The 27,826-nt window shown below is 37.7% G+C and overlaps 2 protein-coding genes across 2 annotated transcripts; one reads left to right on the top strand and one right to left on the bottom strand.

Annotated features, from left to right (window-relative positions):
* Positions 1-10,366: 10,366 nt before the first annotated feature.
* On the top strand, positions 10,367-12,350 carry LOC103176419 (CD151 antigen). Its single transcript, XM_007889939.2, has 4 exons — positions 10,367-10,427; positions 11,126-11,266; positions 11,947-12,030; positions 12,203-12,350. Exons 2-4 carry the CDS (start codon positions 11,171-11,173, stop codon positions 12,269-12,271), a joined length of 249 nt encoding a protein of 82 aa, XP_007888130.2. The 5' UTR covers positions 10,367-10,427; positions 11,126-11,170; the 3' UTR covers positions 12,272-12,350.
* Positions 12,351-17,999: 5,649 nt separating this feature from the next.
* Positions 18,000-27,739, bottom strand: ccdc14 (coiled-coil domain containing 14). The gene is given in 16 exon segments (XM_042336551.1): positions 18,000-19,220; positions 20,553-20,667; positions 20,670-20,684; positions 20,786-21,004; positions 21,252-21,334; positions 21,502-21,643; positions 22,267-22,810; positions 23,506-23,600; positions 23,743-23,976; positions 24,324-24,461; positions 25,025-25,097; positions 25,242-25,317; positions 25,945-25,965; positions 26,530-26,585; positions 27,339-27,401; positions 27,716-27,739. Coding segments are annotated over 15 exon segments (2,220 nt in total). The 5' UTR covers positions 27,399-27,401; positions 27,716-27,739; the 3' UTR covers positions 18,000-18,871.
* Positions 27,740-27,826: the final 87 nt, after the last annotated feature.

Below are 27,826 nucleotides of genomic sequence, written 5' to 3'. Positions count from 1 at the left end.
CTATTCAACAATTAGGTGCACTGCTGTCTGTTTTTATTTGGCTGCATTGCTGTGTGTCTGGTGGGAGTCCCCATAGCATTGAGAGTTGTTAGGTGATGCTCCTAACACTTGCTGCTTGATGGAGTGGAGGAGCTGATTGTCGGGATGTTCACAGACATCGACAGGAGGTTAGAAATGGGAGATAGATATTGAATTTCTTGTCGTTCTGCCTTTGGCGGTACAGATTTTTTTCTCAGATTCCTTTCCATTGTGGCTCGACCAACGTATTATGTGTTGTTCCAACCATATGAGGAGGACAGAAGCCCCAAAAATCACAGTAGGGTTCAGGGAATTGTAGATGTGCAAAACGTTTTACATTGTATTTACCCGATCAACTGTAAATACCAAAATCATAGTAACAGAGGCCAGGTGCCAAGTCTGACCATCCTAGCAACTTGTTTCCTGCCTATTTTTGTTCAGTCACTTTGTTTTCCACCCCCAATAGGCTTTTACCTAAATAGGTCAATCTAAACGCCTGCATGAAATAGGGGAGAAAATATAACTTCCGGTTTGTTTGCTGCTTTTTTTTGGGGGGGGAAAAACTTTGCTGATTTGGGATTCACAATTCTCTGCCTGTGAATGTTGAATCGTTGCAAAACTCCTGGCTTGAGAAGGTTGCCAAAGTCTATAGGTTCGTAGAATGTCCAATGTTTTGGCTTTGCAGTTCAATGAATCAATGTTGGATAAATTGCAGGAAGTTATGCAGAAACTGGCTTCAACAGAAACTGATGTGAGGAACCTGGAGCCACATGTTCTTATGGCTTATAACAGAGCTCCTTTATGCACTGTATTACGAAAGCATATTTTACAGAGGAAATAAGGGTAATTCTATTAACCAACATTCTTATGCAAAACATCCATGTTAACAGAAAATAAATCTCTACAGTATTAAAAGGAGAATCTGAGCTCCTGATCCTCATGTTGGCCTTTGACCGTCCTAATTGGCTGCAGTGCTCGTTCAGTACGTCAATATTATAGTCGATTGTGTTTTAGAAACTAAATTTAATTCTCATTTGCTGTTTAAAAAGAATAAACTGGTTACTCAATTGGCTGCAACAGTATATGCTGTGAAGTGCTTTGGGATGTCACGGACATAAGGTGCTATATCAAATGCAAGGATTATTATTACTTTACCAGCCAGAAAAAAGTCTATTTATTTTCTCATCGTCATTTATACCACCTGGAAGCACATTCTCAGTAGTGTTTCTCTGCCAGTCATTTTTTTCTCTTCAGTGAATAATTATGGTTTTCAATCATTTCATCTGCAGTCCAGAAGTTTCTTTTCCCCCCTCACATTCTCTCTGGGATCTTTCTTATGGAATATATTGCTAACTTGCTGCCATATAAAGATCTGGCAACCTGCTTAGTGCTTCTCATTGAATGGAAACCAATCAAGAATGTTCTGATATTTCAGATAGCAGTAATCTCTTTCAGGGTTCTGCTAACCCGATGGAAGCAATGCACCTAACCTTTACGGTACGGCTTCTATTTTCTCCTGGTCGGCCGGGTGTCTGACACATGTGGAATCCCATCACTGTGCTTAAGAGTATCCAAACCAAGCTGAGAATGCCACACATCCCACCGACACGTACACATTCCAGAGATAGATTGCTAGAATGGAAACTCTCTCTCTGCTTACTTAATTCTAGAAAGTATTAGTGTAGGTTGGAAAGAGCCAAGACTTGCCATCAATATCGCTGCCTGGTGAGCTTTCCCGCTGTTTGTCCAGCTAGGATCATCCTATCCGTTAGGGCTTTGGCTTGCAGGGTTATATTCTGTTAATGGCATATCATTCTTCAGAGCATTCGCTGGTTGTCTTTCACATAGATTCTGGTCATGCTCCAGTTGATCTTAACCATGATCAAAGTTTAATAATTACATGGATTGCACAACAGCACAATTATCCACAATGACTAAGGACAAATGAATACTGTACATATCCAGTAACTCCAAGTTTAAGGACACTATTATTTGGGCGGATAAGTACATATGAACTTGCGTGTTGAAGCACTTATTAGACTTCCGAGACCTTTTGAAACATATCATCAGTATTAATAAAGTCTTTGTCTATTTCCCCCCAAAAATGACACTTCACTGAATACATCCTTTGTACTAACATTGAGTTTAATTTGATTCCTTGGATGTGACAGGATTTGTTTTCATTTAGACAAAGTAGAACAAGTCACATCAGCTGAGTTAAGGATGCAAACATGCTAGTCATGGTGGATAGCAATACTTTGCACACAGAGCATCATTCTTTCCAAAGGCCATTTAACTCATGGGCAGAATACTAGACTTATGTACAGCTTTAAATTGCTGCTTTAATAGATGCATTCTGCTGTATATTTACCTCCACAACTAATGAAAAAGTAACCTTAAATAGCCAGAAGATTGAAATACTGTACAGGCGAGAGCATTCACTTGCACCATTCTATGAGAAGCACGAAGCCAATTTCAGCACAGCAAATTATATGTTTCTTGATACTACTCAAAATGGTGCAATAGAGGTCAAGGCGTCCATTTACTGGAAGTATTTTACTTATGGGCTTTGAATGAGCAAAGGTGGGTGTGCCTTCCCTTTGCCAGGTGATAAGAACGTGTTAATCTCACCATCTAAGCAGTCAGAGGGCCCCTCACATGCCAGGCTGTGATTTTCTGTGCTACATCCTACTTCCTGAATGATGTATACCTCTCCCAGAATTTTGTTTTAATACAGTTGTACTGAACTGGCAAAAAAAATCATAATCATTAACTCTTTCAACGTTTGGCCCCCGGAATATCAGGCCACAAAGAGTTAAACTGTCTCTGTAGACTTAATCCACGACTGTTTGTGGGACACTGCTGTGCGCAATTGGCTGCGGCGTTTCACCCACAAAGTATATAGTCAATTCACTTTACACTACATGCTTTGAAGCGCTTTGATAATTCCCGAAAACACTATAAGGTGCTATTTCAAATGCAAGGATTACTATTATTCTATAGTATCATTGGAGGTGAAGGTATCCACAGCAAAAATAGAGCTTTGGGTAGCCACAGTACTGGAAGTTACACACAAGAATCAAATGTGTCTTTCACTGATTACATGTAATGTTTAAAAGTTGTGCATTTTGCAGGAAGTCTTAATTTATGTTTGGAAATGTTTTTTTTTCTCCCAAACTTCAGGTTTTGGGACTGCCCAGTTCCTAAAGTTGCATAAAGTCAGCACATGATATACAAAACAGGAATAGGATGTCTGCAAGTGAAACAGATGTATGAAATCTGCTACAAAAACAGAAAAAGAACACAATATAAATTAAGACCATAAAAGGCAAACAATTTCTAAAGTGAGAAATATTTGCAGTTAGAGATATACCAGCGACTATACAGCAGTGACCTTCTGCATTACCACTGACCGAATCTTACGGAATTATGATTCTGGCTTTGCTTTGACCAGCATGTCCAAATAATTCACTTTTTTTTTGCATTGGGAAACAAATATAAAAATGTGGGATTTAGGTGAATTATAACCAAATCCAGAAGAGGTTTATTGGCTAAGAGATGTTCCCCATTGTCCTCCTGACATTTGTGAAAGGCGCTACACAAATGTAATGTGCTGTTGCCACATTGATACAGTATATAAATTGTAATTATTTTGAGGGTAATGAAATCAAACAAGAAATGGTAAAATTAAGAGCAAGAAGAACTCTCTAATAAACAGAGCACATTATCCTTCCACTTAAAATATATAGGTAGATTCACTCAAAAGCAGTAAAAGGTTCATATGAAGTAATGGATTATTTTGAATAATAATCCTTGCATTTGATATAGCACCTTATGTCTTTGAGACGTCTCAAAGCTTCACTACGATTAAATGGCTGACAGAGTTTTCTGCAGTCCCAGTGTATCTAAAACCATCTTTAGAAGGAAACAAGGACAATAACCAGGAAATGTCTAACTGGAACATTCAGAAAGTTTTCTACTTCACGTTTAACAGAACTTGCCTACACTCTAATTTAAAGAATTTATGGCAAGAATACGGATTTGTTTTGAAATCTTGATTTATGCCTAAATTTATGAACACTCCTAAATTGGACAAAACTCTAATCCCTCGCTCAGCTCCGCAAAGCACGTGATTCAGGTGAATTTGAAATAAAGACATATGCTGATGTGTTATAATACTTAATTGTGATGCTTTTAGAAGGCTTCAGTGTAATAGCATTTTTCCCATGGAAGGATCCAATAGCGTACAAGGTTTGTGTGTTATTCGGGAAGTTGCGATTTCCCGTTCTAAGACTTGTGGAAGATCACATGTAACATTTTTAACAACAGCCATTATTTCAGTAGTGTGATTAAGCCAGGAAACTTGTCCCATACTGAGGCGGTGATAAGCAGGTCGTGGGTGTAGAGCAACCCGTTTACAAGAACAAGGTGGATTAGTGGATTACTTCATTTATTTTATTCGCCCCTGTTTTTTCCCCCCTCGAATTAAGGCCATTTAAAAACTAGCTTTACAAGATAAGCAAGTTACAATCACTCCTTGCCCTGATTCCATAGTGCGCAATCCTCAAATCTTCCCCTCCCACCCAGCCCTGCGTTTAGATGAGTTATCAGTCAATACATCATTAAACAGTGTGATGCAACAGATTCCTACAATACATTTCTGAATTAGGTCAAGTGTAGAAGCTCAATCTCACCAAAGCCGTGTGCAACATTTGACAGATTAATACATTTCTGACATTAGAGGAATTAGTCACTGTTAAAAATATCATCAATAGAACCTCCTACAATGAAAGTACTAACTTACACTCTGTAGCAAAGTGAAGACAAAATATTTGTGAAAAAAAAACAAATTGTGTTTTTGAGGAGACTTAAAATGATCCTATTTAACGTCAGCTGAGACTCTGCCGAAGCCAAAAGAAACGCACATTCAATTAGTGGCAAAAATAAACGAGCAGGTTCCTGTAATCATTTACAAGGTTGTGTTTTGTTGTTTATATCTTGATATATTTTCAAAAAGTGATTCATGTTGTTGCCATAACGAAGTAAACAAAATGAGATAAATGCAACAGTGACATGATCCTGGAAGGAGGAAACTGAAAAAAAAAGAAGCTATTTTGTGGTTAATTTCATGGAGGGTTGCTAGTTGTTTGTGAAAATACTATTTTGTTTTTGAAAATACTATTCAGAGTATTTTGGAATAGCACATCTAAACACATCTTAAATTGTAGCAAGTTGCCTTTCATCCTCTCCTTAACATAAGTTACCAGAATTGTGATACACCTATTAGACAGTGAACCTCTATTTTGAAGAATACTTTCTTTCAAGAACAATGTTTAACATTAACCTCTCGATTGCACAAAAACAAGTCAAGTTTAAAGAGTCTCCTCTAAACGATGGGAACTTAGTGGAATTCCTACCTATCTGCTGGCAGGGCGACTTACAACAGAAACTGTGCCTGAAGCAAACTGCACCGGTGCATTTACGAGAAAACTTGATGCATACACAAGAGAGAAGGGGTGTGGAACTTGTGTGGAATATAAATGTCGTCACGGACTAGTTGGGCTGAATGGTCTGTCTCCATACTCTCCACCTCTATAGCATTCTTCGCATTGGGAAAATGTCACACAGCCTTTTACACGGTTGACCAAGCAGCAGAGCCTGACACAAGGTTGAGTGGGAGGAAAGGTGACCGAAAGTACAGTCCAAAATATAGGGACCTCCTCAACGGTCACTTTTCATTTGGAAAAAATGATGATTCTACAGGAACAATAATAATCCTTGCATTCGATTATAGCGCCTCATCACACCTTCGAGTCATCTCAAAGCGTTTCATAGAATATACTGTGTATTATGTGGGCAAAAGTAGAGGGATTAGTTAGTTAGTTAGTGTGGTAATAGATGAAAATTAGTCAGCAAAGATCCACAACTGGATCACAAGCGATTGGGTGGATGTTTGTAAAATTATTTTTTTAACATGAGACATCTCACCTGACAGAAAAATATAAAAAGGCTACAATTTTTAGAATTTATATAAAATTAATTTAATATAAAAATCACTTTTAAAGTACAGTTCACCACATCAACCTAATGCCACCATACACACTTATCACACATCAGAGGGACTGCTATCATTCTCAGAAAGATACACATAGCATTTTCCTGTTTTGTGTCACCATGTCATTTGCAAAAAATCTTTTGTATTAGTTAGAGATCCTGTTCATGTCTAATTGAACCTCAGGAAAATTAGGTGATTAAGTACTATTCATGCAAATTCAAACATCAAGATTAGAAACAGCAATTTAGCTGACACATAATAATTTCTTATTTCTGAAGATATACATGTCTTACTTATCACCACTATGAAAAGTAAAGCATTATCAGAAATGGAAGACTCCATTCTTTTCAAAAGAAACTGCAAATATTGGTTCTCAAGTGAAAATAAATGTTATAACTTCACACATAGTACAACCTCAAAAAGGCCTACCAAGCAAACAGAAGCATAACTATTACATTATGTACATACAAATAAGAAAGCAAAGCTTGAATATCAAGAGCTAGTTTGTACCATAATGGCACACAAACCTCTAAGGCAACCTTGATTTACCAAGGTCAGACTTTCAGAATACTTAGAGTTACCCTTACCTCCTTCATATCATCAACACAAGGCTCCCTCACCTCCACTACCTTCTCTATTAAGATCTCTCTCATCAATGATTGTTTTATTCTCAACCACATCAATAACCACTGGTGCCCTTCTCTGAATATAAACTGACCTACCAGTTCAACTCCCTTGTTACAGCCATCAAGTGACATGAGGTATAAAGTTTCCCTATTTATAATGAGGCAACTTTAAACAGAAACATCATCAATTACTATCAAGATCTGGTTCTGCATTGACTAATGAGAACAGCCCTAACTTCAAGAGCTGTATCTAATGAACTCTAATTGTCTCCTTCCCATTGATAGCAGTGGAGGGTGTTTAGTGGCTTGATTGAGTTCAGTCTCAGTGTGAATTATAAAGAGGGGAAGCTCATCAGGGATGTTGAACATTTGAAATGACGGTCATCAACATTCATGTCCCTGGTTTTGTCATCCAAGTCTGTGTTAAAATGGATTTGGAAAATGGGGCGGTGACACTTAAAGTCACCCTGTTTCTCTTTAACCTGCTCTTCTTGGTATTTGTCATTATATTCAATCCTCCATTTTCTATGGCTTCAGGTGAAAAACATCCAGTTATGACATGTCTTGAGATAAGTTAATACAGTATCATTTTTTCATGTTCAGTTGGGACTTTTTGGTAACTTGTTTAAGTGCTCCAGGATGCTACCTTGTGTGAAGGGTACCATATAAGTGCACGTTCTTGCTATCAACTTGCAGAAATTAACTTGTATAGTTATTTTGAAATTGTCTTTTTTTCTCCTCTGGTATTTTCTAATGGTTTTGTGTTGGTTAATTTGGTGCTAATTGGAAAAATCCAAACCAGCCAACACCAAAATAATTTTTCTCCACAGCTATATTTTTGGTGTTCTGTCCTTTCTGCTGTTTAGTGTTTCTTTTCTGAAACCTCCTTTCATTCTGTTGGTTCCAAACTTCAGTTATTTTCTCTCTTTCTCTCTCACCCCTTTGCCTCAGGATAAATTTACATAAATTTCCTGTGTTGTAAAGCCACTCCACTCCAGAAATGCACTTTATTTATTGGCCATTATGATTCTGAAATTCATATTTTCTTAGTGATAGTGATAATCTACAGTTTAATTATCATGTTCTCTAATATTCACTGATATCATTTGGTTTGCATCCAAAGTTTTAGATTTGACTCATGGATTTATGTCTTGGCTAAGTGACTTGCTTGAGAACTCTTTAATTCAATGTTTTGTTTACAGGTTTTTCTTGATTGAATATTTGATTTATGGCATAAATCAATAAAAATTACTTTGTTGGCCAACCAAATGGGTTGGCCCATCCTCTATAGCTTCTGAGTCGGAAGGTTGTAGCTCCTCATCGGTGCTTCAAGCGCTACATTGAGCTTACAGTGTAAACTGACACTCCAGTGTATAGCGCTGAAGATATAAATGTTAATTATTGTTGAGGTTGGGGATGTATTGCATTGTTTAAGTGATGTCCTTCAAGTGAGATGTTAAATTGAAGTCTCACCTGCCTGTTCAGATGAATGTTAAAGATTTCATGGCACTATTTGAAAAGAGAAGGCAGTTTTCCCCCAGTATATTGGCTAAAAATCCTCCCGATAAAATTTTCATTCACTTTATGTTGTGTTTGCCTACAGGCTACTTACTCATTACACTCTTTTGAGACGTTCTGCTGGTGTGAAAGGTGCTATATGAAATGCAAAGATTGTTATTATCATCCCCTTCCAGATCAGGCCAAGATCAGCAATGTCAAAAGGGATACTTTGAGCTTCAGATAACCTGAACTTGTCTCTTATTTGTAGCCAATGACTTAGATTTATAGCTACCAAGCTATCCATCTCTAGTCGATCATCTTATGAAACTGGTGAGAGGAATCGCAATTCCAATAAAGAGGCAGATGCTTTTCCAGCAATAGGAAACTAATAGAAAACAAATGTCTGTGCTGAAGAAATATTAACAGCTGTGCTGGCTTAATATATTACATATATATAAATAATTGTACATTTGCTTCTACTTAAGGAAGAAATCTAAGCCTTTGCTCCATATGGATCATGATTCTAAGAAAGATTCATCTATATGCAACTTGAGATTTAAACAATTCTCTTAACTAATGCAGAACTGCAGTATTTTAATGATTTGACCATTGTCGACTCTGGGATGCGTAAAATGGACTGATGCACTAAAGTTATAATACTTCAAAGGCCTTGCCAGATGGAACATAAATTTATCTTTTTAAGACATCCCGTAAACTTTGTTTCCTCTTTTCCCTAATATAAAACAATAGTTCAAAGTTGACTCCATATAAAATATGGCAAGATGAATTTGCTTAACCTTTGTTACAATAATGCTATATTAACTTCCAGTGTATAACTTGATAAAGCTTTCTTATTTTTTTTAGGTGCTGGGGATTATCCTTATGGGGATTGGTGTCTCAATCCAGTTGAATCTGCACGATATCTCTTTAGTGGTCAGTAAATCAACCTCTGGAGCTCTTGCTGTGCTCACTATCACTGGAGTCGCTGTTTTCTTTATGGCTGTCTTTGGGATTATTGCTGCTTGGAAGGAAAGCGTTACCATGATGAAAGTGGTAAAGTGGCATTTTTCACTTCTGTATTATTCTATCTCAGGTCACCTAATTCAACACACAGCAGATTGAACTTGTGGTCTTCTGCCCTCTGTTGCTTGGTGCTATACTGGACAAAGCTAGGTTATTAGGGGAGTTCGCTGTGGTTTGTGCAGTGATAAGGTTGAAGCTGTTTATGTTTAGTGTGCGCATTTTGTTTTCTATTTCTTTTTTTTTGTCAGCTTGGGGGTTTGCCATGCAGAAATCCCTTGACATGGTTAAGAGTTTCCTCTCCCAGCGACTGAGAACTCAGAGAAGCACGGTTTCTGTTTGCCAGCGCTAGAGTGCACAGTCTTTCCTGGGAAAATGCTCATTTACCCAAGGCCAAAGAACAGAGGTGCAGGTTCCCAGAAGCCAAGGCATTACGCAGTCTGAAGTGGTGTTGGTTACTGTTCCAATTGAAACCACTTGCACTCTGCTGCTTGCCAATACAAGTGAGCTTCCTGCTTTTTGCCCAGTTCAGGTTACCCTACCTGTTAGGATATTGATTATCAGGATTCAAGAGGGAAGATTCAAAAACGTACAGTCATCATGTGATTTTATTGAGTGATGGGAGTTCCCTGTATCGTATTAATCTATTGGTATTAAAGTTCTGCGGTTAAAAAAAAAAAATTATTAGCGAGCAGCTCACAGTGAGTTACTTTCAAAGTTCCAATCTGTGATTGCGAGTCTGCTCTTCACTATTTTCTCTCATTTCATTTTGGAGAAAAGACAGTGAGAGGAATAGTTTAATACTGATTGCAGCTACTATTGCGGCCCAAATGGGAAGGCTAAGTTGAACAATCTTACTAGTTTGAAACTGTCCCAGGTATAGTAGCACAAGCTGAATTTTTACTGGAATTTAATTTCTTCTGTAGTTTCTGATTTTGATGACATTGGTTTTGCTTATGGAAATCACCGTTGAGGTGCTTGCCTACGTCTTCAGAAGTCGAGTAAGTATTGCTTTTATTTCAGATTTACTGAATTCCCTTTTTTTCCTCTATTTCTACAAAAAAAATTACAATAGTGCGATCACAGGTTTGTCTCTGCCATCCCATTTTCTAGGTACACAAGGACCTAGCTGATGGTTTCGAGAAGGCGATGGCGGCTTATGAAAATGAGCCTAAGCTAAGGGCAATGGTGGATGGTTTGCAAATCAGGTCAATTTACAATCGTATGGGTGATGCATCAATCTGACAAATTTGAAATTGCAACCGTGAATGCCTCTATATTAAGTGAAGTCTAACTTGCAAGATGTGAATGCAAAACTGCTGCAAAATTATATTATGCACGTTTATTTTATCATTCCTACAAGATGCAGATGTGCTAATCTTGTGAAGTTTTCTTTTCACTATTTTGTGCTACTGATAATCCACACCTGAAACATTAACCTTTCTTGACCGCTTGCGTTTTTTTATGTATTCTCTATGATTTAAAATTTCCAATCTTTATTTATTATTTGACATCTGTATTGAGGAATCTCGCATCTAAAGTTTTGCTACCATATTACTGCTCTTTCGTTTGATTTACCGCTGTTTGTCTAGCTTATGTTCTTTTACCTTTCACCTTCCTTGCTTATCGCTGTTCTCCTGAATTTGTGTTAATTTCAGAACGTGATGATGTCTCCAACTATTCAAAGAAAATGTAACTTGCCCAACAATGACTATTAACGACAGAATCTTGATGGTGCTTTTGAACTTTAACTTGCACCATTGGAATCAGTTTGCAATTTAAATGTGAAGGTTATTGCATACAGTGTCGCTTTCTGAATGTTTGTTTCTCTAGTGGCTTTGTTACTCAGTAAAATGATTGTTAATCTCCTCGAAAGTATGTGTTCTCTCTTTGAATGTTTTCATAGTTCCACTGTTGTGGTGCCAACAATTACACAGACTGGCTCAAGACCATGTTTGGGCAGGTTGTTCCATCAAGCTGTTACATTCGCATCACAGAGATGAGTGGAAGAAATACTTCATCCCAAACAACAACTATCAATACTCTGGTAAGATTGACTACACACTGATGCAAATTGTATCGGTGGTTGAAGGTAATTGAAAGATTAGCTCAATCATCTCGGAGCCAGGAATAAAGAAATGCTAATTCAAACTCCTTTGGTGGCCTCGTGGGTTAGGTTTTGACTATCGTAGCTTTAAACTATGACCACCAGAAAGTTGCTGGTTTGAATTCACCCCTTTCTAGGCTGAGTTAGCTCATTAGGGCAGTGATTGGATTCAGTGACCCCTTGTTAGAGATGGGGCAATCGCTCAGTCAGGGTATCTGTTTCTAATTGCTTTCCATTGATACCGGCTGGAAATATGTGCACAAGGATATTAATTAAGGAAACCAATGGGGGAATAGACTGTGGCAGCTCACAGATGAAGAATGTAAATAAACACAAATCGATTAACATAATGGGCAGATGAGTGGAAATGAATCACAATGTGATTCATTTTGGCAGAAAAAATGAAGAGTACATATTGAATGGCAGTATCTTGCGAGGAGCAAAGTGGTTTGGGAGTGCAGATACACAAGTCCTTGAAAGTGGCAGAACAATTGGAAAGAAGACGAGAGAATAAATTATTGCAATACAACAACTTGCACTGACAAAGTGCCCTGCACGCAGGGTGGTGTCTCAGAGTGCTTTCTCATGCTAATAGCTGTATTGCGTGTGGTTGTGTACAGGGCTGTCCTGGGGTAATGTCATTGTGGATTGAAGACCATATTTCAACTATTGGAGGAGTTGGTGTTGGCTTTGTGTTTGCACAGGTAACGGCAAAACTATGTAGAAAGATATGGTGTTGATAATATAACAAAACATTAATGTTAATCATGTAAATCATTTTGAGATGTTCTCATGATGTGAAACACGCATAATCAAATGCAACAAGTTAGCATCTAATGCTTAAATGCATTAAAATATTATTTTCTTCTCCTTTAGGTAATTGGGATTGTGGTTTCCTGCTCGTATATAAAGATCCTCCGAGAGAATTATATACCAGATTACTAGTGGCATAAATGTTTTGTTAATTAAATTTCATGTAGAACTGGATACCTGAAGAATCAATAAACATTCACCTGGCAACTTTTGACTTGATTGAAGAATGTTACTTTATTTTTAACACTAAATTGGAATTGAGAAGGCCCATTTCCTCAACAATTTGCATGTATGTACCTTAAAACACAGAGGCCATTCTATGCTGGTGCTCAATGAAGCTAAGTAGTTCAAATCCCATTCCCCTGATCATTTCCCAGACCCTTTAATACTAATCCATGCATTTAATACAGCGCCTTATCATGCCTTGCAGATATATCAAAGCCCTTTACAGAATATACTTAAAAGTGAATTGACTGTATCTTTTGTGGGTGAAACACGGCAGCCAATTGGGCACAGCCAATTCCACACAGGAATTTAATATTACCAAGTATAGATAATTCTATTTTAAATGCTGTTACAGACTCAGCTTTAACAACCATTTGTGGGAAGCATTCCTATGAGTGAACTGTGATTTAAGTTCTATTTTCAATGGAAATTTATTGTGAATTTTATTTAAAAATTACTCAAAGTATCATGGAATTTTAAAATGGCTCTCCAGTATTGTTTTACAATATAATAATTTAGAGTAAAAAAAATTCTGAGTCAAATGAGTAAGGAATTTGATCTAAATAACTAATATGAGACTTTGTAGGAAACATTGAAACAATGCATTACTTAATATCAAATTGAGTAATAATTACAAATGAGTTCATAAATGAAGGAGTTCTTTGCCAGATTAATATGTCAATTAGTATTTACAGCCAATACAGATGTTGGAATGCCTTCAGTGGAATAAATGGGTTTTAGTACCAAGCATTTCTGTTTTCAAACATTAAAGCATTCCAGTGATATTTTCCCTTTCCTACTGACCTAAGAGGTTAAAAAAGAATGAGCAGAAGAAACGTTTTGCTATCAAGTAGAACGTTTTTGCCATTTTTAGACATTTATTTCTTTAAGGAAGTTGAGATCTGTTTTTATCACCCCTACTCACATTCCAGACACATTTCTGTGGCCGAGATCATCTTGTGTTCAGTCAACCAAATTTGGCACAAATACAGTCTCTGAAAAATCAGACTATCTAAAATGCTAATTCCTGCTGACATGGGCAATATAATGTTCATTTTTTCTGAAAACTTAAAAGAAACCTGCAAGAAAACATTGGGGGATCAGGACAAGTGAATAACTAATTTGTCAAGATGCTTTATGCTTGATGCCTGACTCCAATCCAAGAGAAAAGATCGGTTCGAAAGCTGTCTGTGGATCCAGATAATACTTTTTTTATGACCTCATTTGGGGTACAGTAACCTTTTAAACGCTATTTCTAAATAATGATTTTTTTAAACAAATCCTAGGACTAATCTTTCGCATTATTTGGCTTATAATTTTAGATTTTAATTGATTAATTAAAAGATGGTCTCTTTCAACCATTGACCCGTCAACTAGGAATCTCTCAATGGTTTAGACCAGGACTTTATTGTGTGAATATTCAGCTCTTTGATAGGAGATTCTGTTTGGGGAAAGTGCGACACTCCACTCAAGATTAGGAAAGAGCTGACAAAACCCGTTACAAGAGTTGATTTCAGTTCTGTAATTTTAAACCCCAATAAATCTTTTTAGAGCACTTGAAAATCATATCACGTTACATTTGGTTTCATTCAAAAGTAGAAACTACTGTACTCCTATTCTTCAACATTGACATCTTTCAAATTTGAATGCATTTCATATTTTATGTTCATCAAAGTAAACGTCTGCTTTTTAAGATGTTTCTTTCTGGAAGAAATTATTGGCTTTTGGTGAAATAACCTGAAATGAGGGCAGAGCTGGACTTTGCAATTCTCTTGCTCTCGGTACCTCAAACTGAATGCACATCACTTGTATATACAGATTTTAAATGTGATTGAGAAAGTGAACCCAGAACAATACTTTTGAATGTACACCAAGAGAGCAGAAGAGGACACAGGTTTAGGTGAAATTTCAGTTAGACATCAGGAAATGACTGCGTAACACATGAGCTCATATGGGTCCACCTCTGCTCAAAGGTTGTATCACATGAACTCATGTACTGATTTACTTATACAAAACTTATACAATGATTAAGTAATGCAAGTAAAAAATTATCTACTTTTTTGATCTGTAACCTAGTGGAATGTGGAAGTTGCACACTATGGATTAAATGATATGCTTGTAATTGGGGTGTGAGTTTTCTGGTAATAATAACAATAATAATCCTTGCGTTTGACATAGCACCTTATCACGTCTTCTAAGACGTCTCAAAGCGCTTCACAGAATAGACCGTAAAGTGAATTGACTGGATATATTTGTGGGCAAAACGCGGCAGCAATGGATTGAAGTGACCAATTTATTATTGTATTTTGTGTTGTATTTTTTTTCTTGAGGGATTATTATCAGGCGTGTGGAGTAAGGAAACTTACCCAAGGCTTCGCCTTCACTGCCCGGAATCGAACCCAGGTTTCTCGCTTGTGAGGCGAGTGCTCTAACCACTGAGCTACAGGATTCTGATGTGTGGTCATTGCAGATCCTGCGCAACAGGATAGGATGACGTGGAATTGTGCCTCATTGTAAATCAATAGTTCTGCACAAAATGTTCCAGGTGTTCTGTCATTGTTGGCTGGTGTGGAAGGAACCTCTTGTTCAGAAGACAGTTCAGTTTTTGTTACAATGGCACCGCAAAGCATTTAGTTTTCTCTCTCTCAGGCATTGGTGTACGACCTTAGGCAGCGCAACTAAATTGTCATTCCTCACATGCGATTCCCAGACAGGGAGCATCAAGAAGATAATCAGCCTTAACTGAGCCCATTCTTGTCCTCAGCTAACATCCAACTTGTACGTTTTCCAGCAGCATTCACTGGACTGCGTTGTGGAACAGAAACTCTGCCTGAATTTGTTTCCATTCTGTGTTCAGCTAAATAATCTCACCCACGGTAATGGTGGGGCAATGCTGTTTGGTAGCCAAAGCTACTGATATCCAGTGACCCTTCCTCCCAGAAGTATATGTGCGGTTGGTGGATGAGATCAGGATTCAGCAACTGAGATTACTCTCCGAGAGGAATGGACTGTCGACCCTAACTCTCTAGAGTCACATCATGTCATTTACTTGGGTAAATTGCTGGAGGAAGGCTAGAGTTCATGGAGCTGTTATGAGATGGTCTGCGCAAGAGATGACAGGAGAACATAGAGGGGGAAGAGAGATAGTTGCATTGTTTTAACTGGAAGAACAGCACGCACAACAGTGAAAATGAAAACACAAATGCTACAAATAGTTTTGGTGATTTGAAAGGTGGATTGCATAAATCTATTGTATTAGATGACATCTTCAAAGTGTTCCACAATTACAATTAATGATGATGGCCAAAGATGTGCATCATTGTATTAGTGTCAATATCATCTATTTCTAAGCAGCACTGTCAATTTTAAACTTTAGGAACACTATTCTGACTATTGACTTAGCCTTTTAGTATTTTATAATCTAAATTGGCTGTTTTCTTTGAATCTTCATTCTCTAACCCTTTAATATTCATTTTCTCCAGGTGTTTCCTTTGCTGTCTAGACATTGCTGGGAGTGAGTCCCATTTTCCATTTTAATGTTGTGCTGGCTTTTTCTTTTGTTATTTTTCCTGCTTTGCTAACCCATTTGTTTTTTCAAATCATTCCCCTTTTTGAGCGGTTTCCAAATTTTTGGAGACTGAGATCAGGTACCATCACTTGTGTGTGTGTGTGTGTATAGGATGTACTTTCATTGATTAATAGGTTACAGTTGTACTATAAATTATCTAGGTAATCCATCACTGTTTTAATGTGAAAGAATTCTTTGTGGGTTCTCTTNAAAAAAAACTGCTTTAGTTCAGTGGAATGTGCCAGTGTGACAGGTTTCCTTTCTTCTTCAGGAAATAACAGCATATTTTCTACAGCTGAAACTTGTAAATTAAAACGAGAGCTAATTGCACACATATATACATCTTTCAAAAAACGTTCAATACTTCAAGATGAATTTTCTTCACTTAAAGTGGTTCTAGTCAAGAATTTTTGTCTTACAGCTGGAAATTTCTGCGTGAAAATAGGCTCCAATTCAGGGTACTGTTAAAATGATATTGGCCATAATTTAATGGAAAAAATTCTGCATCCGTTCAACCAAAGATACTCTCATTATTGACAGTTCCGGTACACACATAGCCATTGCCATTTTGATCTCCTAAATTATTGTTTTCAATTCAGTATAAATATAAAACAAAATACAATCAACTTTATATCTTCTGTGATTCGCTTGAGCCGTCTCGACGACGTGATAAGGTGCTATACCAAATGCAAGGATGATTATTATTATTAAGTCAAGCAATGTGCTCCATTTACAATAGTTCAGATGTTGCCAAGCATCTTTTTTTGGATGGTCAATATTAATTCCTTTATTCTCCCAACAACGCTTGTCTGACACCAGCATTGAGTGAAAGTGAAAGGGTTAATTCACAGAACGGAACAATTGGTGGAAGTTACATATCCAGTTGCTGACCAAACTAACATATTACGGTAACACATGTAGTCAGTCCCCAGGTTATAGTCAGGTGAATTCCAGGGCACCCAGTCCAGGAGGTTATGAAAACAAGAGAACGTACTGCACATTTATTTTTAACAACTTTGTTCTTCATTTCCTCCTTCCAGTTCTCACTATCCACTTTGGAGGCGGAAGTATGCTTTACTTGTCAAAAGCTGTTAAGTTTGGTTCAATTTTGCAGTCTAATCAAGAGACCAGAATCAAATGAATCGACATTGCTCTCTTCCCCAGAACCCTTTTTTATTCCCGACGGAACCAGACTTCTTTCTGACTCTTTTCTGAATGAATCAAAATGCAACCATATGTTGCATTCATTTTTTGCATTGATCTGTAACAGGGTGTATGAACAGATTTCTCTGGAATTTTAGTCAAGTCGTGAGTACAGTTATTCAGTTGACATAGTGAGCTTGACTGGAATTCCCTCCAGGCATAACAGTTAATTTGGCTTCAACGAGCTTGGATATAAATTGCTAAGTAATTGAAATGTAGCATTTCTTAGTCACAGAAATTATTTAAGTCTGCTAAGCAAGACCACACAAAGCAATTGCTAGAGTAATCATATCAAGGGTAGCAAAACATATTTTACACTAGTCCTGAAAGTGCACCTATTCTTTATCGGTCCGTCAACCCAAATAGTGGAGAAAGCATGCAATTTCTGGGTGTTTATGGCACATTTGCAACAGACTCACAAATGTATACTAGATTTCGTTAATTGTAATTTTTTTTTAAAGGGTCATATTGGAACATTATATTTAGACCTATGTTTAGCAATTACACAAAAAGTTTTGTTTATAAAATGCACTTGTTTCATTCAGCGTTTGTTTAAGTCTCTCAAACATAGAAAACAAATTAGAAAAAAAATCTGTTGTTTCCAGAAGTACAAATATTTCTGTTTTTTTATGCATTCAATATTGTAGGTTCCTATCCTTGCCTTTGCTCCAATCCTAGGATTATCTGGATAATTAACTATGGGATTCATCATGGGCTGATCAATAAATTGGGTGTAATTTCGATTGCTTGTTTAAAAAAAGATGCTATTTTTAAGAAATGTGATAGATCCCAATAGTTAAATGTCGTATTGGATCTTACAGAAGAGCTACAATTTTAGAAGCATTCAATTTATGCAAACATTAGAAAAAGAAACGTCAGCCTTTATTTTCTGAAATTAAATTGGTAGTTACATAAAAACTAAAATGCATTGGCCACAATTACAATAATGCAAAAATACTGATAAAAAGTGTAAAAAAAATATTAAAAACATCAAATCACACTTCTAATGATCAATTAAAACAAAGTCCAGTAATGTGCCCATCCTTTTAAAAAAAAACAACTTAGTTTTGAACATTTTCAGTCAATTCATCTCAAGAAGTCTGTCCGTAAACTTCTTTGCAGTCTGGCAATGTTAGCATCAAGGGCGGCTAAACCATTTTGGAATGCCTGCTCATCACGAGAACTAAATGAAGAAACAGATGACATGGTCCAGTCAGACTTCACAGACCTGGAGTCAAAGGTTGAAAAGCTTGAATCCACTGCCGAAACCCTGCTTTTATTCAACAACAGCCCGTTTCTTTCATGTGGCAAAGAAGTATGTTGATGTGCATTTAGTTTAGGAAGGTTAGATGCATTATCTGTAAAATCAACAGCAGTTATGTCGGAAGGCTTCATCTGAATCAGGTCATTTTCTGGCACAGTCGCTCTGAAAAATATTCTCGATGAGCAATCCGTTGCAGCAATTTCCTGTAATTTACACAAAACAGGTAACTGTTCATCGACTGCTTTTTCTGGCAGTTCCCATGTAGAGGGCATCGCTCCTGCTCTGTTATACAAGTTTGCATCAGAACTTTCATTGTCGATGTTGAATCTTTTTGAATCTCTGCTTGACTGAGGTGGTATACAATTCCTTTGTTCAAATAGTTTGTTTTGTATTTTGGAAACGTTGCCAACCAATGGAATATAAGTAGTTTCATCCAGATTAGATTCCTCACCCACTAAAGTACTGCCATCACTTACAGTTTTTTAGGGCTGGGAAAATTAAGTTGCCTTCCAAAAGCTTTGGGAAGTGCATTATTGGTTGAGTACATTGGAATAGTTGTAAATGTTTGAACAGGAACAGTTGGCTCAGACTCTTGTCTTTCACCTGATTGTAATATTGTTCTTATTGCACAGGCTTTATCAATGTCCAGATTTTTAAGATACATGGCAACCGAGTTTATGCCTTTATCCATGATTGGTTCCTCTTCTAGCTGATGGTTATATTCCTCAAGAAGATTTCTGGTCAGTCTGGTTTCAGGTTTGGCTTTCGTACAGTCTATACTGAGATCAGAGACGAGTCTTGCCATGCTGCATTGCAGGGTTCTGTTAAACAAGTAAGGCCATAGATTAAATGCAAGCAACAGCTTATCAAAATAATTCATCCAGCTGATTGTACAAAGTAAATAATACAGCACAACAGCAGCCAATTCATAAAGATTGCCAACCTATATCTTAATGGTTATCCTCCGTACCTACACTGATTAAGTCAATTGCCTTTTCAAAATACAGCCAAGTAACCTCTTATTGTCAAATGCTGAATTACAAATTCAGTTGATTTTAAGTTGCAGACAGACACAAAGGTCACCCTGAAAGGTTCAGGTTATTAGTTCTTGTAGGGTTATTAGACTGAATATTATGAGAAAGAAAAGTAGCTCTGTTTTGGTTTGACGAGAAGGGGAAAGAAAGAGGGAAATTAGTGAAGATCCATACCTACACCATGAAGGCCAACAGGATGTGTGCACTGAGGTCTGTAGTCATTAAGAGGCCAGGCCTGTCGCTCTTGCCGAGTCTGAGCCATTAAGAGTGTATATTTTTACCTCAAGGTATAGCACCTCCCTCACAGGAACCCTTACTGTCATAATAGAAACTGTTGCTCTAGGTTAAAAGAAATATAAACTTGGAGATTTTCCCAAGAATATGAACTTTACAAAGATATCTATTGAGAGTCAAGGGGAATGCTTATTTGGATGTCAGTGACATTTTCACACTTCAAATGCCATCTAGTAGTCAATGGTACAGTTATAAAGTAATGCAGTTTCTTGGAACCATATATTTCCTCTGTAAATGATTTTGGAATGTATTTATTCTACTCATTACTTTTGTCAATATACAATGTAGAAATAATATTGTTTGATTAGACTAAATTAGATGCCAATGACAATACCTATACTAATTACAACCACAGCTTCATGTATAAAAATGTAGCATTGATGCAAAAAATATGGGGGGAAAAATACAAACGACAGGAATATATATATTTTATATTATATAATTTTAGGCATTAGAAATTTAGAAAGAAGTTTTAAAAATGTTTCTGACTGCAATTGCCAAAAAATTGAATGTCTAGTTTTATAATCGGCTCAAAATAAGTGAATAGCATCAGTTACTCAAGCGGTTATTGCCTTTTCTAACAAAAGGAGGAAAAAGTATTTCCTAATCTAAAAACAAAAGAATATAAATTTTGCTTCTCTCCAGCAACAAAGACAATCTTTGATCTGTTCAATCTTCTAATCTTCAGTGCATCCAAGAATTAATAGCAAATGCTAATAAAATGAGTTAGTGGCACAATGTAACTGCAGCTACATATCATAGATAAGATATTCATATAAAAGCACAATTCAGTTTTAGAGCATCCAATAAAGCTCTCTGCAGTACCTGGTGAGATCTCGTAACCGGCTCACTTCCATATCACGCTGTCGTAGTGTTATTCCTACGATCTGATTCTCTTTCTCAGAAGCCTCCAGTTTCAGTTGAAGACTCCTCATTTTGCCAAAGCTTCATCGACTTCTGTAAATATGTAAATATGTTCTGTAAAAACACATCTGTAAGAATTTTTTTCAAGCTTAAATAAAAAAACAATTTTTCTCTAAACAAAATACCTAACCTACCCATTTTGACCCGAGTTGTGTCCCTCTCACATTGCTGTCTATTGTGGAACAGATCCTGTTCTTTCTCTTGCATTTGTTGCAGTAGCTGTTTATTCCCTTTACTCTGTTCATCTATTACACTCAGAAGCTCTTCATTCTTTCTCTGCAGTGACTCAAGTCCTTTCTGAGACTCTTTAAGCTGTGTCTGCAGTGTAGTATTCATGCACTGCAAAGAGATCACTACAGGAGGTATGAAAAAATACTTGTGGGTACACATCAATTGTGTAATCAGAACAAAAGAATATCAAGATAACAGACAAACACTTGATGTAAATTACAGACATCCTGATACTTTTGTTTTACTTTAAAAAGTTAGTTTAAAAATGAAAAGCAGTATCAGAACTTTTTTTTAAAAATAGGAATTTGTAAATATTCCCCAACAAGAGCTTCAATAGATCAATTTGTTATCCTGAAAAGGCCATATTACGTTCAAAGTTGCAGTCCGTGATCCTAGATTCTTTCTCAGCTCTTTCTCGCTCTCGAAGCTGCTGGTTTACTATCCTTAACCGCCTGTGAAGATTAAAAGAAAACATTACTTGAAAAGAAATGAAAAACAGTGGCTGTAAGACAAATCAAAATTATCCAAGATTCAGACAAAAATCAGAAATTCTATTTCATTAAATTCAATTTTATTTTGTTAAGAATTACGGCAACTTTAACCTCACAGTATTACTGACCTGCGCAGTTGTGCATTCTCACTACGCAGAGACTGAAGACCGATAGCTATTTCTGCTTGTACGTTTGTGCTTCCAACCCCGGTTGGCAAGAGAGAGACACTTTCGTCCAGCTCCATTATCAACCTGATAATCTCAGAGTCATCTGCCAGTAAAAAGACACTGATGCTCAACAAATCACATCAAAATGCATTTCTCATATACACTTTATTACCAATGTGACATATAACAAATCATAAATTCAGTTGTAAAAGCCTCTTGTTTATCCAATATTGAATAAATAAAACAGGGTTCAATGAGAAGACATTAAATGAATTAATATGTGCAAATTAACACAAATATTTTCAAACAAGAAATCCTCAAGCATTGATTTCAGGCATTTTGAAGACCATTTGTGTTAGAACAGTCTCAGATTTGCACCAAATGGATTGCTGCTGAAGCCTTGTTTTTGATTTTTCTGTAAATGTCATTGATTTGAAATCACTTGCCTCATCCCTAATATGTAGGGTTGGTGGAAATTGATTTTGTTTTATTATTTTTGTGAAGATGATATCACCGATTATTTCTATGGGGGGGGATGTTTATGACAAAAAAGGCTAACATGTGGGTCATCGAGTCACCATAGAAATTTGGTTTCATACTCAAAATTACAGAGATAAAAAAGATGAAATACATTTATTTCTATTGATTTGAATAAACAATACTGGATTGAGCTAAATTGCAATGTCAGATATGCAAATATGAGTTGAAGCAAATCATTACAACTACCTTTATCAGAAACCCGTGTTTTCAGTTCACTGAGAAGATTTTTCACAGTTCTCACTTTCTTTGCTGTTTTATCAGGACTTCTCGTTTTCAGTTGCAAGTGTCTGTCAAAGCTGGTTTGACAGCTCGTGTCTCTTACTGGTGTTATATCTACTGAATTTAAGTCATCTTCTTCAGTCGTAGTCCCATCACAGCCCTCTTCGTCTGACTCAGATGACTCCTGGACCCGTGCCTGTGTTTGCCAAGCTTTCTGCTGGAGTTCTACCTCGGGATTTTGCATCTTGGTGACTTGATGTTGAATGCACTTCAATGGGTCTCGTTCTTTTAGGCACTGTTCACCGTAGTTAATCAAGGTACCAACTCCATCGCCACCACTTAGAGGCTGAATTAAGGTAGGCATAGCCACAGTATGTAGACTTGTATGAGGGATTCCAGATGGAGCAAAAGTCATCACAGGTTGGATTGCAGGGGCTGTAGTTGTATAAATTGGAAAAAAGTTCATTCCTCCCTGTGATGAAGTTTGGTTGTAAAGATCATGAGGCATGGCCTGTTAAAAATTAAAAAAAGATGGTTTATGAATCTAGCAACTCTCAAAATGTGCTCTCTCCAATGTTGAATTAAACGTTTCATGGAACACTTCTCCCTAAAGACCGTTCTGAAAAAAATCCTAGTTACTTGTAACAGTGGCCGTTAAGAAATTACACCTGTTTAGCTTAAGTCTATAATTCATCAGCAGCATGCGTTTGCTCACGGAACATTAACATTTTGGCTGACAAATTGATTAATGGAAAACAGATGTTGAAACATGACACCATATCATTTTCCATTTGTTTCTTCCAATGATGCCAGTCTGGCTCAGGAGATAGCATTCTCGCCTCAGAGTCACAAGGTTGTGAGTTAAAGGCCCCGTGTCTAGGCTTCAAAATAATTAGCTTTACTAAGTGTGGGGGTGGGGAGGGAGCTAAACTTTTCAATGCAATATCTTGGTTGCTTGGGTATAAAAAGATTTTGAAATTTAAATTAATTTATTTAAATCACTGTTTTTCACATTAATTAAATCTCAAAAACAGTCACATTTTGAACTACACATTTGTAAAAGAGTGCCTATACTTTTTAAATTTAAAAAGCAGCTTGATGCTATGATGGGACGAAACTAGGATGAGTGGGTGTTTTTGAAGGATGAGATCCAATGGGCCAAAAAGCCTTTTTCGTCCCATCTGGTGACCTTGTGAGTATACTTACAGATTGGATTACCAATGGTTGGCCAGCATTCTGAGGAGACAAAGCTGGAGTGGAGGTCGGAAGTCGAGAATTAAACTTTGGAGCATCTTGACAACCTAATAAAAAGCATTAACAATGAATCATGATTGGATCTTACGTGCACATGCAATCCCCATCTTATAAGACTCCCAACCATTCCAATAGAATGATGATAGGTCTCTTGCAACCACAAATAAAACTCAGGAGGTAATTTCTTACCCGATTCCATGACTGCATAGTAAGACTGCATTGGTATTCCATTAGAGGCACTTTTTGCAGCTTGGCTGTTAATAAGCGACATCTGTGTCTGCACTTCACCAGAGACAGGCTGATTCATTACAGACACGTGCTTGTTGGATGGAACTGCGACCTGCAGCATTGTCAATTCAGCTCCATTGTTGTTCACAACTGGTTCAGCTGCACCAGGGAGCACCTTGAACTCCGATACTGAGACTAACAGAACAAATACATTTGAAACTCTTAGTAAAGTTTGCTTTGCATCATGGTGATAGCTCGCATCACAGCACTGCGTGAAATAAAATTCCTAATGTTTGTAATACACTTCTAATTAAGAGGCTCATCAAACATTTATATTGTACATTAATAGGCTCACAATACAGTTACATGCTATTGTATGTAGTGAAAAGCTACATAAATACACATACATCAGATCAACAGTAGAAATTTCATGACCAATTTGCATTTGCAAGTTCCTATAATACCTCCACCAATATAAAGCACCACTTGTACCACATCTCTAGTTTATTACCAGATCACCATTTGCTCTTTCTATAACTTACCAATCTGTTTTTGTACATGTGAGGTACGTGGAACAGGGCCATTCTTCTTAAATTCCTTCCTTTTAGTACTTTCTCCTTTGCTAAGTATTCCTTTGGATTTTGTAACATTTCCTGGATTTAGAGTAGCAGTCTTCAAATCTAACGGTGGTTGGTAGAAAACAAGGTTAGTAAGCCACATTTCCAACTTAGAAAATGCCCTCTGGAAAGTCAATTCGATTTTTTTATATAACAATAATCCTGGCCTTCCATATAGCATCTTATCACATCAACAAGTCTCACAGTGCTTCAGTTTTGTATAGTGTAGTGAATCCATTTACGTAGGCAAAAATGGCAAGCAATTTGCACACCGCAGTGTTCCACAAACAGCCATGAAGTTAATTACTTTTTTTAAATAAAGTACTCCCTCTCATTCTTTTCAAGTTATATTTTGAAAATTCCTTACAGAAGTGAGAGCATAAAGACTAACAGGACAGACATGCTCATTTTCCAGCTAATGTCAAAGGTAAACATGAATTAGTTGAATCAATTAATTTGCGCCAGCTTTCTGTTTTGTAGTTGAAGAAAGACCTGTCTGTAAATACAAACTGCTAAGTTTTGTACTACTGTTAAGCTACTTACACGGATAGCTACAAAATAATTCCACCATAACTAATTTCTTCAAAACATTCTAGCCAAGTGAAAAAAAATAATTTTGCATTTACTTGCGGTATCATTTTGCAAGATATCCTGCAATAAAGCTGCACATCGGTCAAGACCTTTATGAATATAGGTAACCTATGGGCGGGATTTAAAAATATGGTTGAGATAGATTATAGCATGTTTAAGATATCAATAACATATCTTACTATATTCAGCATTCATATGCAACATAGCATAAATAAAACTAGAAGTACATTCAAATCCTAAAAAGAGCTGTACCTGATCCTCAGAATCAGTGGAATACAGAGAGTAACCAGACTCCACAGATGATGTTGAAGCTTTTCCACTTGCAGTCCTAGATAAAATAGGGAAAATGAACATGGGAAATCTTTACTGAACGAACATCATAGGGTAAATCATTTGCATACGTTTAATTCAATGTGAAATTTTCACTTCAATGGACACATTAAGGGCTTTATTTATAGTTAGAGCTTGAGGTATTGAGGCACTAACATGGGCTAAACAGGACAACCTCAGTTTGTCAATACTGTGTTGGGAAAGGTACAGCTCATCCATGACTGAAAGGCATCTGTTAGAGCACCAATAATTCTGGAGTTGAGGGTGGAGACACGATCAAGTGGGTGTCACATTACAAATGCACATTAAAATTCAACAATTGTCAAAAATAATGGGAGCAAATGATAACTGACAGACACCAGTAAATCTATAATACAACTCTCTATAACATTAAGGTTAATATGACAATCAAAAAATAGTTCCAGAATATGCACCACCACATAGCCTTCTGTGGCATATTGTTATATGTCAGGAGACACAAATGATGAGTTTCCTAATTTTAGGGGATAAGATATATTCCCTGGGAAAATAACCTAATTACTCATAATCTTTCAAATGGTGTAGTGAGATGATGGAAGAGAATATTTATACTTTTTTTTTACATAAAACAGTAGTTTGTCTTTACCTGTTGTTGTGAGCATATGGTCTGCAAACAAATACATGGAGAAAACAGATTAGCAATTAAGTTTGTGAAAATATAGAATGCTTAAGGCAACAAAACTATATCAAATGCATTTGCTATACAGAAGTACAAAGAATTGGGGATAACATTTTTCTTCAGGGGTAATACTGAAACACAGAATCATTTTTTTTTAAATGTCAGGAAGAAGTACCAGGAATTACTACTGTGTGTAAATATTGGCACGACATTGATGACGATAACGTAGGCTGCTATAAAAGTAATTTAAGCATACACGTTAAGGGGAGAAACAATACTGCCAAGCCAAAAGACGTACTGTGCAAAACGTGGCCTGAAAAATCAAAGGAATAGATAAAGATAACTTAACACTACCATACATCATTTATTTAATAGAGTGGTCACGTTATGGAGTTTGACTGCCACCTAGTGTAGTACATCATAATTCACCTTAAGCAATGAGGAACAAATTGGATTTATTCCCAGAAATAGAAAGAAATGCTGAACGATGAGAATCCGAATTATAAGCGATTGGCACTGAATAAAAACACAGTCATAATTTTAGGACCTTACCTCTGTTTTCCATTCCACGGTTTGGAAGAACCTACTAACCTTCCTGAAGAGAATACCTGGCAAGGAAATGGGAATTATCGTACTTGCATAAAACTCAAAAAACTCTTCAAAAAGCGACCAAAATTACCACGTGTAATCCCTTGAACTTCCTCCATACCGTTTTCACGCAATTCAAATGAGTGTTTTAAGTGCAACAACGAAAATCCACGTACAAACGAGGGTAGTGAGTGTTGTTCACCTCAGTGTGACTGACCGGTACGGTTCGGTTCACTTGAAGGACGATGATTTGTATTTAAGTGAAGCAACAACGAAATGACATTTGTATAGCGCCTTTCACGTCGGGAGGACGTCCCAAGGCGCTGGACAGACAAGAGTTTCGGACAGAGTTTTAAACAAGCCTTACAGCGGCAATCTGCAGCCCATTCGATGACTCCCACCATCCCGGTAACCGCTGCAGACGACGGGCAGAATCAATCCAGTCCAATCATTCCCCCCCACCCACCCCGCAGAGAATTCCTCGCCCACCCACCCCAGTCCGCAGTCGGTTCACGGCGCGGCGCGGGGTACCCAGGAAAGAAAAAAAAACTACAATCCCAATTTGGGCGCTCAGTCCACGACCGTTCGTTCGCGGGACACTTGCGAAGCGCTCGCGCTGCGCCCGCGAAACACACGGTCACTGCGCGCTGCGGTGTGTCCCGCGAAAGCGCTTTGAGACGTCCCGGTAGAAGACGCGATGAGACGCTCCATCAAATGCAAGGATTATTATTATTATTATTATTGTGATTGCTATTATTATTCCAGTCCCTTACCTTGCCCGTCCTGCCGGCTTTGGCCTTTGGGTTCCTGTCTCGCTTGTACCCCACGGGCATCTCCTAGGGGGGGGGGAGTGTGGGGGGGGGGGGGGGGGGGGGGGAGAGGGGCGATCAGACCACGAAGACGTTTACCCCCTTTAAGCCCAGGTCTCGGAGGTGCAGGACAAGGAGGCCATGAGCCCGCGGAGGCGGCTGTTTACGTTTGAATTCGTCACCTCGACCCTCCCCGCCTCCCCCTTCTCTCAGCGGAAAGCCCCGGCAGTTCCTTCCACCGGGCAGCGAGCGCTGCGGACAGCCAAAGCCCTTCGCGGGTTGACAGTTGGGCAATTCAAACAGCCGCCATTCCTCTCTCTCCTTCTCACTCACTCACTCACCTCAGAGCGGAGGAAGTCCCGCCCCCCCCCTCTCCCCACCCCGCCGCTTCTGATTGGTCCGGTTTCCTAACGGGGGCGGAGGCTCGGTCGTCGTCCTGTCTGGTGAGTGGC

This window comes from Callorhinchus milii, unplaced genomic scaffold (genome assembly GCF_018977255.1).
Source record: "Callorhinchus milii isolate IMCB2004 unplaced genomic scaffold, IMCB_Cmil_1.0 Scaffold6, whole genome shotgun sequence".
Classification (NCBI taxonomy): domain Eukaryota; kingdom Metazoa; phylum Chordata; class Chondrichthyes; order Chimaeriformes; family Callorhinchidae; genus Callorhinchus; species Callorhinchus milii.
The sequence above is the reverse complement of the archived record's forward strand: the minus strand, read 5'-3'. Positions and strand labels throughout refer to the sequence as shown.